The sequence below is a fragment of the Mobula hypostoma genome, chromosome 4 (assembly GCF_963921235.1).
Source record: "Mobula hypostoma chromosome 4, sMobHyp1.1, whole genome shotgun sequence".
NCBI classification, from domain to species: Eukaryota; Metazoa; Chordata; class Chondrichthyes; order Myliobatiformes; family Myliobatidae; genus Mobula; species Mobula hypostoma.
This window is the reverse complement of record NC_086100.1, coordinates 42,555,370-42,568,763: the sequence shown is the minus strand read 5'-3', so window position 1 is coordinate 42,568,763 and position 13,394 is coordinate 42,555,370. Positions and strand designations below refer to the sequence as shown.

Sequence of the window (13,394 nt, the reverse complement as noted above, 5' to 3'; positions counted from 1 at the left end):
TCTACAAAGAAGGGATCCGTCTGCTCCACGACCGTTGGACTAAGTGTGTAAATGTAGGAAAAATAAATGTGCTAGGTTTTTCTAAAATTGACTCCTTCTACCTTAGGCCATGAACTTATCAATCACCCTTCGTAGAATGCCTTAGGGTTTTCCTCAATCCTGCCTGCCAAGGCCTTCCCATGGTATTGGGGGTATGGTATTGATGTGGATAGAGAATTGGTTGGAAGACAGGAAGCAAAGAGTGGGAATAAACAGGACCTTTTCAGAATGGCAGGCAGTGACTAGTGGGGTACCGCAAGGCTCAGTGCTGGGACCCCAGTTGTTTACAAAATACATTAATGACTTAGACGAGGGGATAAATGCAGCATCTCCAAGTTTGCAGATGACACGAAGCTGGGCGGCAGTGTTAGCTGTGAGGAGGATGCTAAGAGGATGCAGGGTGACTTGGATAGGTTAGGTGAGTGGGCAAATTCATGGCCGATGCAATTTAATGTGGATAAATGTGAGGCTATCCACTTTGGTGGCAAGAACAGGAAAACAGATTATTATCTGAATGGTGGCCGATTAGGAAAAGGGGAGGTGCAACAAGACCTGGGTGTCATTGTACACTAGTCATTGAAAGTGGGCATGCAGGTACAGCAGGTGGTGAAAAAGGCGAATGATATGCTGGCATTCATAGCAAGAGGATTCAAGTACAGGAGCAGAGAGGTACTACTGCAGTTGTACAAGGCCTTGGTGAGACCACACCTGGAGTATTGCGTGCAGTTTTGGTCCCCTAATCTGAGGAAAGACATTCTTGCCATAGAGGGAGTACAAAGGAGGTTCACCAGATTGATTCCTGGGATGGCAGGACTTTCATATGATGAAAGACTGGATCGACTAGGCTTGTACTCTCTGGAATTTAGAAGATTGAGGAAGGATCTGATTGAAACGTATAAAATTCTAAAGGGATTGGACAGGCTAGATGCAGGAAGATTGTTCCCGATGTTGGGGAAGTCCAGAACAAGGGGTCACAGTTTGGGGATAAAGGGGAAGCCTCTTAGGTCCAAGATGAGGAAAATTTCTTCACACAGAGAGTGATGAATCTGTGGAATTCTCTGCCACAGGAAACAGTTGAGGTCAGTTCATTGGCTATATTTAAGAGGGAGTTAGATATGGCCCTTGTGGCTAGAGGGATCGGGGGTATGGAGAGAAGGCAGGTACAGGGTTCTGAGTTGGATGATCAGGCATGATCGTACTGAATGGTGGTGCAGGCACAAAGGGCCGAATGGCCTATCCCTGCACTTATTTTCTGTTTCTATGACCCCTTCCGGCTCTCCTAATTTCCTTCTTAAGCTCCTTCCCGTTAGCCTTATAATCTTCTAGATCACTAACACTACCTAGCTCTCTGAACCTTTTGTAAGCTTTTCTTTTCTTCTTGACTAGATTTACTACAGCCTTTGTACACCACGGTTCCTGTACCCTGCCATAACTTCCCTGTCTCATTGGAAAGTACCTATGCAGAACTCCACACAAATATCCCCTGAACATTTGCCACATTTCTTCCATACCTTTCCCTGAGAACATCTGTTCCCAATTTAAGCTTCCAATTTCCTGCCTGATAGACTCATAATTCCCCTTACTCCAATTAACTGCTTTTCTAACTTGTCTGTTCCTATCTCCCTCCAATGCTAAAGGAGATAGAATTATGATCACTGTCTCCAAAATGCTCTCCCACTGAGAGATCTGACACCTGACCAGGTCCATTTCCCAATACCAAATCAAGTACAGCCTCTCCTCTTGTAGGTTTATCTACATATTGTGTCAAGAAACCTTCCTGCACACACCTAACAAACTCCACCCCATCTAAATCCCTTGGTCTAAGGAGATGCCAATCGATATTTGTGAAATTAAAATCTCCCACCATGACAACTCTGTTATTATTACACTTTTCCAGGATCTGTTTCCCTATCCGCTCCTCGAGATCCCTGTTACTATTGGGTGGCCTATAAAAAACACCCAGTAGAGTTATTAACCTCTTCCTGTTCCTAACCTCCACCCACAGAGACTCCGTAGACAATCCCTCCATGGCGTCCAGCTTTTCTACAGCCGTGACACTATCTCTGATCAATGCCCCCACCTCTTTTGCCTCCTTCCTTGTCCTTCCTGAAACATCTAAAACTTGGCACTTGAAGTAACCATGCCTGTCCCTGAGCCATCCAAGTCTCTGTAATGGCCACCACACCATAGCTCCAAGTACTGATCCATGCTCCAAGCTCATCCGCTTTGTTCACAATACTCCTTGCATTGAAAGAGATACATTCAAACCGTCAGTCTGAGCACGTCCCTTCTCTACCACCTGCCTATCCTCCCTCACACACTGTCTCCAAGCTTTTTCTATTTGTGAGCCAAACACCTCTTCCCCAGTCTCTTCAATTCAGTTCCCACCCCCCAACAATTCTCGATTAAACTCTCCCCAGTAGCCTTAGCAAACCACCCTGCCAGGATATTGGTCTCCCTAGGATTCAAGTGCAACCCATCCTTTTTGTACAGGTCACATCTGCCCCAAAAGAAGTCCCAATGATCCAGAGATCTGAATACCTGCCCCCTGCTCCAATCCCCCAGCCACACATTTATACTCCACCTCATTCTATTCCTATACTCGCTGTCACGTGGCACAGGCAGTAATCCTGAGATTACTACCTTTGCGGTCCTGCTTCTCAGCTTCCTTCCGAACTCTCTGTAGTCTGTTTCCAGGACCTCTTCCCTTTTCCTACCTATGTCATTGGTACCAATATGTACCACGACCTCTGGCCATTCTCCCTCCCACTGCAAGATACCATGGACGCAATCTGAAACATTCTGGACCCTGGCCCTGGCACCTGATGATTTTTTGGGATTATTCAGCACCTCCTTTTGCTTCTACTATTTAAAATACCAAAAACGAAAAGATCCAATTTCACTGAATTAACTACTGACTAAAGATTTGAACTCAAAAGGGCACAGAATTGAAACCGTGGTGACATGAGGGAGAGATGAAAGATATATGAAAAGGTTAGCTATCAAACTGGTAAGCAGATAAATTACAACAAAGGTTCACAGCAAAATAAGAGCAAGGTTTAGTAAGGGCGGCTTCAGGTAGTGGTAGTAATTGAATCAAAGGGGTGTTTGACAGTTGGGAGGGCAATGGGGAAAAAACAAGTTGTTTCAAATTGGAAATCCATCCAAGGTGGTTAAGGATATTAACATTAGAAGAGATAGATGAGATTGGGGATGGTGTCCCATAGGGCAGCCTAGTGAGTAAATTATTTAAAGGGGCCTTCCCAAATTGGGCTGTCATGCTAGACTCCTCAAAAAGGTCCCCTGTATGATGCATAGATGCAGGCTTCACAGATGCTAGCTTGCTTTGGCATATGATTCATATAGATTCATACCAATAAAAGCAGGACTAACAGCACAGACACTCAAAAGAAATTAGCTGATGTAAAATTACTATTAATACAGAAATCACTAGGACTGAAGGATCTAATAACTTGCATCTTGTAATCATGCCTTCAATGAGAATGCATAATTCATGATAAAACAAAAAGAGCAGAATTCCGACCTTAAAATACTCTGTGTTTGTACTGAACTCTTAAAGCAGATTCATAAACGTAAAGGAAAATGTGTTTATAGAAATGCAAGCATTTCCCTGGACTCCTGCTTTGAGATAATGTTACTAGAAGGTACAAGTTATGGAATTGCTATGTTTCTATAAACATTATTGCATTTCTATAAATGAGGGGACTGAGAATATTCACGACAAGGACTGATCAATAATTAGATACGTTGGGAATCAAGGGGTACAGGGTTAGAGCAGTGCACTGGTGCTGAGTTAAAAGATAAACCACAGTTTTATTACACGGTGAAGCAGGCACAAGGAGCCGTATGATTCATACTTGTCCCTATTTCTTATGTTCTCAATTACTGCACTGGTTTTCAGCAATTTCCTAACACATGTAAGCAAATTACTCAGCATGTTACACAACAGGTGCAAGGAGAAGCAGAAAACAGAAAAAATTCTAGTCTTACAAATCCATATAAATTACTGACCTTCACTAACTATTTTATTTTTCACAGGTATTGTACCACATAGTACACAAAATAATGCACTATACTGTACAATTTGTGGAAAAACTATTGAAGATTATCAAAAAATTCAATCTTTATGATTAAAATAAATTGCACCACTATATAAAAAAAAGTACAAATGGGAGCACATTTTTTTCTGGTCATCATGTCTCAAAACTGAATCATTTTCTTTAAAAATGAAACATAATTTGATATTAATTTAGTCAGAATTAAATAAGCAAAAATATACTGAATTTCACAATTAAAAAAGGCATAATTTAGACACTAATAGAAAACAATATTAATTATTTAATACTTAATACATTTTTCATCCTTAAGTGTTACATATTTTCAACAAACTATTCCTACCCAGACGCAAAATTGCTATCATATTTCCAGTCCACAATGCGGCAAATAAACAGAATGTTCGCATAATCTCCTGGTCTAGTCATGAAGTCTTCTGGACAATCTTCCATTGGCACCAAGATTCTAGGTACTCTATGATCAACAGGTGAAAATATAATGCATTCCTTGTAAAGGTCATTATTTTTATTAGTAAATGGCTTGATGAATCCTGTCACAGCTCTGGAATGTTTCTTCTCCACAATGTAAACGACCTTTATAAATGAGAAGAACAATATTAACAATATTAAACAATTTTCATAAATTCAAGAAAATCTTCAGAAGATATTTTAGATATTGTGAATACTAATCAATTGCATATACTTTAGTTGTGCGAAATGTTCAATATGCTGACTCACGCTAAAGTTAAACATCTGAACTTGAAGAGTAGGAATAAAAGCACCTTTCGCTCTTAGTTACTTCTTTAAACTGGGGATTAATGACTGGATCATCTGCTTTGATTATGTAGATTGATAGATAAATATTATCCAAAATGGGAGGACAAGTCATTTTTAAATTATGCCATGGAATTTCTTCACATCCATGTGAAGCAGCGATATAAATTAAACAGTATCCCATATTATCACATCAACTGAGGTTAAAAACAATCATAATGCTATCAACCCACATGTCATCTTGTACTGACCCAATTTCACTTACCCTGTTCATAACTTCCTTAAATTTAAAAATCATCGTGCAGTGTGGTTCCAAAGACAATGAAAACATGGCAGAACCTGCAGTGACACAGTGAAGAAATCCCATCCCCAAATCAAACCTCACAGCTTTGACTTGGGGATGGGGTTTCTTTGAAGACATGCAAATCCCTACCCTCTATTAGCAGTAAAAATTAAGTAGTTTTAACAGTTTTTAAATGTCTCTGGTATTCAGAGATATTTAAAAACAATTAAAATTGAAATAAATCCAGGTATATTCAAGTCAAGTCAAGTCAAGGCCCCCGTGCTCAGTGTGATGGTGTTGGAGATGCTGCTTCCGATCCGGACTGACTGAGGTCTCCCAGTCAGGAGGTCTAAGATCCAGTTGCAGAGGGAGGTGTTCAGGCCCAGCAGTTTCAGCTTACCAATCAGGTGCTGAGGAATGATTGTGATGAATGCTGAACTGAAGTCTATGAAGAGCATTCGAATGTATGTGTCTCTTTCGTCCAGGTGGGTGAGGGCCAGGTGGAGGGTGGTGGTGATGATGTCGTCTGTTGAGCAGCTGGGACAATATGCAAACTGCAGGGGGTCCAGTGAGGGGGGCAGCAGGGTCTTGATGTGCCTCATGATGAGCCTCTCGAAACATTTCATGATGATGGATGTGAGAGCAATGGGACGGTAGTTGTTGAGCCAGGACACTGATGACTTCTTTGGCACGGGGACGATGGTGGCGGCCTTGAAGCACGTTGGAACGATGGTGCTGCTCAGGGAGATGTTGAAGATGTCAGTGAGAACATCTGCTAGCTGGTCTACACATGCTCTGAGCACTCTGCCAGGAGTATTAAAATTCTTTAACAAAATTGCATAAATAATTAAAAGTGTTGAACAAAGACATTTTTTAAAAGGAACTTCCCCTCCCTTTTGCCTAACAATTTCTTTCAAAATCAGTAAAATCAGCAGTAATCACCACAAACTCTCAATCAAAGCCAACCATCTGCAAGGCTGAAATCCAGTTTGACCCAGAGGTAAGTTTCCAATGTCCTAAACAACACCATCACCATGGCCTCCAACTTCCACTTCATACTGCAACACTTATGCATGTCTGTATTACGTTTGGATATGACTCGACTATTCACAAGAACACAAGCATATAGGAGCAGCAGTAGGCCATCAGGCACTTCAAATCTGCCCCACTATTTAATATAACAATGTCTGCTCTATGCTGTCTTCAACTCCTCTTCTGTACCATTTCTCCAAACCCCTCCGTTCCTCAGTCAAATATTTATGCACCTTAACATGATATATTTTTAATGATCCTGCTTTAACCACCTTCCAGAACAGAAATGCAGAGATTCACCACCCTCTGTAAGAAGGCAATTTTACATGATCAGGCCCTTTTCTAATAGTTACATCCCCTTGTTCAAGAAGCAAAACATCCAAACATGTCAAGCTCTCTTAGAACATTATCAGAATCAGAATGAAGTTTAAAATTACTGGCCTAAGACATGAAATTCTCTGCTTTGCAGTAGCAGTGCATTGTAATACATGATGTAATGCACTGTGAGGTTTCACCACTAATGTAATGTTTGGGTTATGACTAGAGATAATGGGGCTTTGGAATGGGGGGCTAGCCAATGAGAGGGATGCTGTTCTTTCTTGTGGGTCTGGGAGCAGGGATTTCGCGGTCTTTTGCCAGGGAGAGATGAGGAGAGAAGATGCAATTGAAGGGGGTTGGTAGACCACCAGACGGAGTGGACTTGGAGTGAGGGTCCGAAGGTCAATGATGCTCGGAGGTCGGTGGTGGACCAACGGCCTTATCAGTGAGCTCCAACGTTGCACATTAGACTGTTTCATGAGAATGGGCCCTTTTCTCTTTTTTTTGTTTCTTTACTAACCATATAGTCAAATTAAGAATTATAAAGCTTAGTTGTTTAATTGCATATTGTGTACTGTTATACATATACACACACAAATTAAATAAGTAGTGCAAAAAAAAGAAAAACAGTAGCGACATAGTGCTCATGGGTTGTATATCCATGTAGGATTCTGATGATAGAGGGGAAGAAGCTGTTCCGGAATCAGGAGTGTGTGCCTTTAGGCTCCTGTACCTCCTCCCAGTTGGCAGCAATGAAAAGTGGGCATGTCCTGCATGATGGGGGTCCTTAATGATCGACACTGCCTTGAAGATGTCCTGGATGTTGGGGAGGCTAGTGCCCACAATGGACTGGGTTTACAACTCTCTGCAGCTTAGTGTACACCTTTCTAAAGTTTACTTCAATCCCATGCGGTGTCTCCCCCCACACACCAGATGGTGATACAGTCAGTTAGAATGCTCTCCACAGTACAAGTGTAGAAATTTACAAGCGTCTTTGGTGACATGCCAAATTTCCTCAAATTCATTTGTTCAAATGTGGTTGAACTGCCTGCTACCTTCTTGTGACTCGCACACTAGAACATCTAGATTCTTCTGTACTTCACTCACTCATGGTCTTCCTGTCCTGTTGCCAGCCTCACTCAATCTATCTATACTCTATTGCAAAATCTTAGTATCCACGACATGCTTTTTCATATCTATTTTCATATAATTTACTAATAGGTAAACCCTACATACTGCTCCTTCCTCCAGATCACTGATTAACCTAGTGAATAACTGAAGGCCAGGAGTAGTAGTACTCCATGAGTACCTCCTTCCAGTCTGAACAGGACCTATTTATTCCAACTGTTTTGCTGGAGAGAGCCAAATTTTAAACTATTCTAACACACTTCCTCCAATATCATGGGGTTTTAATCTATGTACCTGTCTACTATGTGACACATTGTCAAGCACCCTTTGGAAATGTAAAACATCACATCGACAGGTACTCTCTATCAATAAGACTTGTTCACATCCTCAAAAGTAAGAGCAATTTGTCAAATATGATTTACCTTTCATAAAACCATAGAGGAGGTTTCATAATATTCATCTCACCTAAATAATTAGCTATTTCCTTTATACTAATTGACTACAGCGTCATGCCAATAATAGCTGTTAAAACTAACTGGTCTGTAGTTTCCCACCTTCTGCCTTTCTTCTTTTTTGAACTTACATTGGCTGTTTTCCAAACTTCTGGTACTGTCCTGGAGTTCTGAAATTTTTCAACAAATGAGTCCACCATGTCTGCAGCCACATTCTGCAAAACTACAGCATTTAGTCCATTAGTTCCTGGCAACTCATCTTCCTTCAGCCCTCAATTCTCCTTGTGATTGAGATTTTTCTAAGTTCTAACATGTTATTGTCAATTAGCTCATCTAATAACTTAAGGATATTTGCAATGTCTTCCATGGTGAAGACTGTTGCAAAAATTGTATTCAATATATCCGCTTTTTCTTTGTTTGTTCATATTAATTTACCATTCTCATTCTCAGAAGACCCCACATTGACCTTGGCTGCCCTCTTCCTAATTACGCATCCCCATAAACTTTTACTCTTTGTTTTTATAAAACATGCAAGTTTTCTCTTGAGATTCATTTTCGCCCTTCTTATATGAGCTTTGGTCTTCTACCATTAGACTCTAAAATCTTCCCAGTTCTCTGGTCTATCACTAGCCCTTGCCACTTTTTACGTTAAATATTATACTTTACCTTCTTTAGTAGCAATGGATTTTCCTCTTTCTCATGGAATCCTTCTTTCAGATTAGGACAAACTCTTGCTGAACATTATAGATCATCAGTCACTGTTCCGCTGCTGATCTGTCTCTTAACTTATTTACCTTAGACAACTTCAATCTCATACCATTATAATTGCCCTTAGTTAAATTGAAAACACTGGTTACTGACCTGTGGGGACATCCTCAAATTGCATTTGCAATTCTATCATACTGAGGGTACCAATCAAGGGGATTTTTGAAGACAAGAGCCTTCATTTGTCCTTCCTCATTCCACAAAACCAAATGCAAACAACCCCTTCACAGATGGGCTGTGTAATATACTGCTCTAAAAACAATCCCTTACACATTCAAGAAATTCTTCTATGATTCCATTGGATAAACCAAACTGGCAATTAATATATAGATGCAAACATAATATAGATTAAAATCCCCCATAATTGCAGCTCCCTTCAAACATGCTCTTGATATTTCCCCATTTATGCTTTGACCAACTGAGAGATCAAATTTTGAGGGGTTATAGACTATTCCTTTTCCCTGCTATTGACAAGTTCAAACCAAACTGATTTCACATCACTATCCATTATACTGCATCATGACTCAGCTCTGTAAAAGTATCTTCCTTGTTTAACAATACCACCTACTTCCTTTCTCCCTTTGGTAGCTTCTTTTGGGGACCTGTATAACATGAATTATTGAACACCCAGTTCTGGTCACCCTGCAACCACGGTTCCATTATAGCGATCATATCATGATATCAACCTATCTGTCATGATGTAAATACTACATGCATTCAAATAAAGAACGTTAGGTTTTGATTTTTTACAGCTATTTACAACTCTGGATTTGCTCTGTCTTTCATATTGTCTTTTGCACCTTATATCTTGGCATATCACACTATGACTGTTAGTTTCACCCCCAACACCTCACTATCCTATGCCACTGCTCATTCATTGCCCTCTGATTTATCAACCTGCAGATCTTGAAGCCTTTCTTCCCCCTGGTTCTACTGATTCTATGACCTGCAAACTCACTTTCAAGGACTCTTCACAACTCATATTCTCAGTGTTATTTTACATGCACAATTTGTCTTCTTTTGCACATTGGTTAATTGTCAGTCTTTTTTCTGTCATATGTATAGTTTTTCATAAAATTGTACTATATTTCTTTTTCCTGTAGATACCAGCAAAAAAATGTATCACAAGGTAGCATACGGTAGCATATCTATATTTTGATAATAAATTTACTTTAAATTTTGATTAGTTTTAACCCTAGTACAGTAATTCCAATGGTCTCCTGGACAGTCTCCAGTCCTCAACCTTCAGTAAACTTAAGATCACCCAAAATACTGTTATACATTTCCTAAGTGAATGTATATCCTACTTATTCATCATCCCTGCACATATTAATCTAAACTGGCATCAATTTCCAAAATTACTCATTTGCAAACTACTCCACGTTCACCTCTCCTTTTCTCTGTAACCATCAGTGAATTTTAAAGCACTATCATGGCCATTCCCCCTTCAAATCCTTCTATGATTTTCTTTAAATCCATGGCCTGGTTTCTGACCATTCTGCTAAGGAAACAGGTCCTCATTACATGCTTTATTGAGGATCTTCAATTTTATACACCTCAATTGTCCTCTGTCACGTAGAAAATTATCACAGCCTATACAATATTTCCTCATAGCTAGAATTTCCCTATTAATACCTTTAAAAGATGATAAACATTTTTTTCTGTTACAGGGTATGCAGAACTCTACACAACAGAACTGCAGACCGGCAGATGTTGTATAAAGTTCTACCATAACCACCGTGCCCTCAAATTCTATGCCTCAGAGTAAGGGAAGTGATCTTATACAACTTTTTAAGCACTTCATCAACCTGTCCTATCATCTGTAAGGATTATGCATGTATATGCCAACATCCCTCCATATACATCCTTCCAGTTACTGTGACGTATTCCTTTGATGAATTGGTGTTCTCCAAATGCATTATTTTGTGCCTCTCTGGATTGAATTCCATTTGCCAGCTTTCTCCCCAACCAATAGGACTGTATATCTATTTCAGCATTTGACACTTGACATTGTCAAATGCTAAATGGCAAATCTTTAGTAAAGTATCAAGGGACCTTTGGTATGTTAAAGGTGCTATCTAAATTCAAGCCACCGTTGAAGAATTTTGAAAGTGCAATATAAAGTTGATAAAATGATAATGGATGAATACATAGGCCAAAATAAAACTGGTACACACAACAATCTCAACATTTCCTCAGTCTGTAAAAGGGAAGAAGCAAAATTCTGAATGTGCATTTGCATTGACATGGGTGAGAAAGAAACAACTTAGGATTAAGTTTTTAGTCAAGTAAAATTCCATAGTATAGTAACAATAAAAAGACATCAGCTTGAGCACTGATGTGTAGAATTAAACCCATCACATAAACTCATGATCCCTACTCTTCATCTGTATTAAAATTGGCAAGATTAAAGATACGAAGACAAAACAAGCATATTTAGGAGGTAAGTGACTATTTGCTGCAAGAGTGTGACTTTTTTTTAAGAAATCTGATACTCATATAAGATTACCATAAATTTGGATCATTATCCCCCCACAGACAACTGACTCACCTTGCCAGTTTTTTGAAGGAACCTATCTGGATGATTTCTCGAATCATTTGCAGCCATTTTGCAAAACTTATCCTGTGTTGAAGTTTGCATTCTGATGAAACCATCATCAGGTTGTAATCCATCAGAACCAGTGGCTGCAAAAATCAATTTGAGCGAACATATAGCATTACATAAGAGGTAAATTACATTTATCTCATTTGCTAAAGATCTGATCAAAAATGTAGTTTGTTAAGTTCTAAATTCAGGTTAGATAAAACATCCAAATGAAAATGAATTCTTGTATTACTAAGTATTGGAGACTAAATATAGCAGTTCTTGAAACCGTAACTGTGAACTAATTGAAAAATTTTTTTAAAGAATCAAATGTGTGGATCTACAGAGACAATAATCTAAAAATTTGCCTTGTAAAAGTGAAGATATATTGCTGAAGTTTCTACCCTGCACCAAAAGATGCCCTGCATAAAGTTTAATCCAAGGACCCAACTTATAGCGCTATAAAGCAATCAATTCTAGAATAAAATGCACACATCTGAAGAATTACAGCGCTGCTTACAGAAGTTTCATCGTAGATAACATAATTAATGTTTGATTCTTCTCAAATTCCAGATAAAGGCATCAATCCCAAATAATGAAATAATAGAAACTGATCTCTGAGACAATTAAATAAGACTGACTCCATCACTGATCACTACACAAGCAAGTGGTTGTGTAGAATAATTTGACAGAACCGAAGAATTGCTAATAACAAGGAGGCAGAAAAAAATAGCTTCTAATAATCTAAGGCAAGTTGCCTACAAACTCAGTATGGTTTGCAATGGCTTATGCTTCATCAGTCTTTTCTTGTTTGAGTATCAAATTAGATAGATTCCTGAGATGGTAAGACATAGCTAAGTCAAGAGTGTGCCGTGACATGTGGATCGTGACAGTTGACTTGTCATATGTGGAAATTCAGCTGATAAGGGCAATTATCTTAGAAGCATGTAGAATTTAGAGAATAGTAGTCTAAGTATGTACAGTATGAAAAATAATCTGACTTAAAACCATATTTATCATCTGTTTTCAGAATTGTTTAAAAACCAGGTGGGTGTGGGCATTAAAATCAAGTGTTATTTTACTTCTGTGAAACAAACACAAGGATGATTAGAGATATATTGTTTTGCTTAATTGTTAATTCCAGAAGTTTAAAAACCTTGGTTCATTAAGAAATATTTAGGCGGGGCCGGCTGGTGACACAATGACATCGGCGCCGGACCCGGGAGCGGAGTTTCCTGGGTTTGAAACCAGTCAGGTCCACTCCCGGGTACGCTTTCCATCCATGCCAAGTTGAGTGTCAAGATCGCAACTCGACCTCGTAAAATAAAGGGAAAAATACTGTGAAAATGTCTGTGTGAGGAGTGGTGTGCCACACAGTCTCTCTCTCTCGTTCCACACCTTGTAAAAAGCCATGAAAAAGACACCATTACGGACGCACGCACGCAGACACACGCACACAGATGCACACGCACGGACTTGCACACACGCAGGCACATGCCAAAAAAAAAAGAAATATTTAGGCAGTTTATTTCCTTGTCTCAAAAAATACTTCTTGTTCATTCAGAACAGAATGCTGAGAACTTTCCCTCCAAATATCTTTGCTCAAAATAGGCAACAATCCACTATTTCCATGTCACTCCAAAAAATTTCCCACAAAGCTGAAAGGATTGCAAAAAACACTGATTTGTTCTCAACTAGTATTTGAAAGTTCAGCTACTGAAACATCTAGCTGCCTCTCTTTCCACCAATGTTGTCTGACCTTTGAGTCAATGGTAAAGGCAGATACACTAGTGAAATTTAAGAGACTACTAGACAGGTATATGGAGGAATTTAAGGTGGGAGGGGGTTATATGGGAGGCAGGGTTTAAGGGTCGGCACAACATTGTGGGCCGAAGGGCCTGTACTGTGCTGTACTAGTCCATGTTCTATGTTCTATATAAATAATT

At 39.4% G+C, this 13,394-nt stretch overlaps 1 protein-coding gene across 1 annotated transcript in view; it reads right to left on the bottom strand.

Annotated features, from left to right (window-relative positions):
* Positions 1-13,394, bottom strand: part of dis3l2 (DIS3 like 3'-5' exoribonuclease 2) — a 349,434-nt gene that overhangs the window by 239,964 nt on the left and 96,076 nt on the right. Inside the window, exons 7-8 of the mRNA XM_063045713.1 lie at positions 11,416-11,549; positions 4,459-4,706 (exon numbers count right to left, since the gene is read on the bottom strand). Of these exons, the coding sequence (XP_062901783.1) occupies positions 4,459-4,706; positions 11,416-11,549 (382 nt within the window). The remainder of the gene's footprint in view (positions 1-4,458; positions 4,707-11,415; positions 11,550-13,394) is intronic.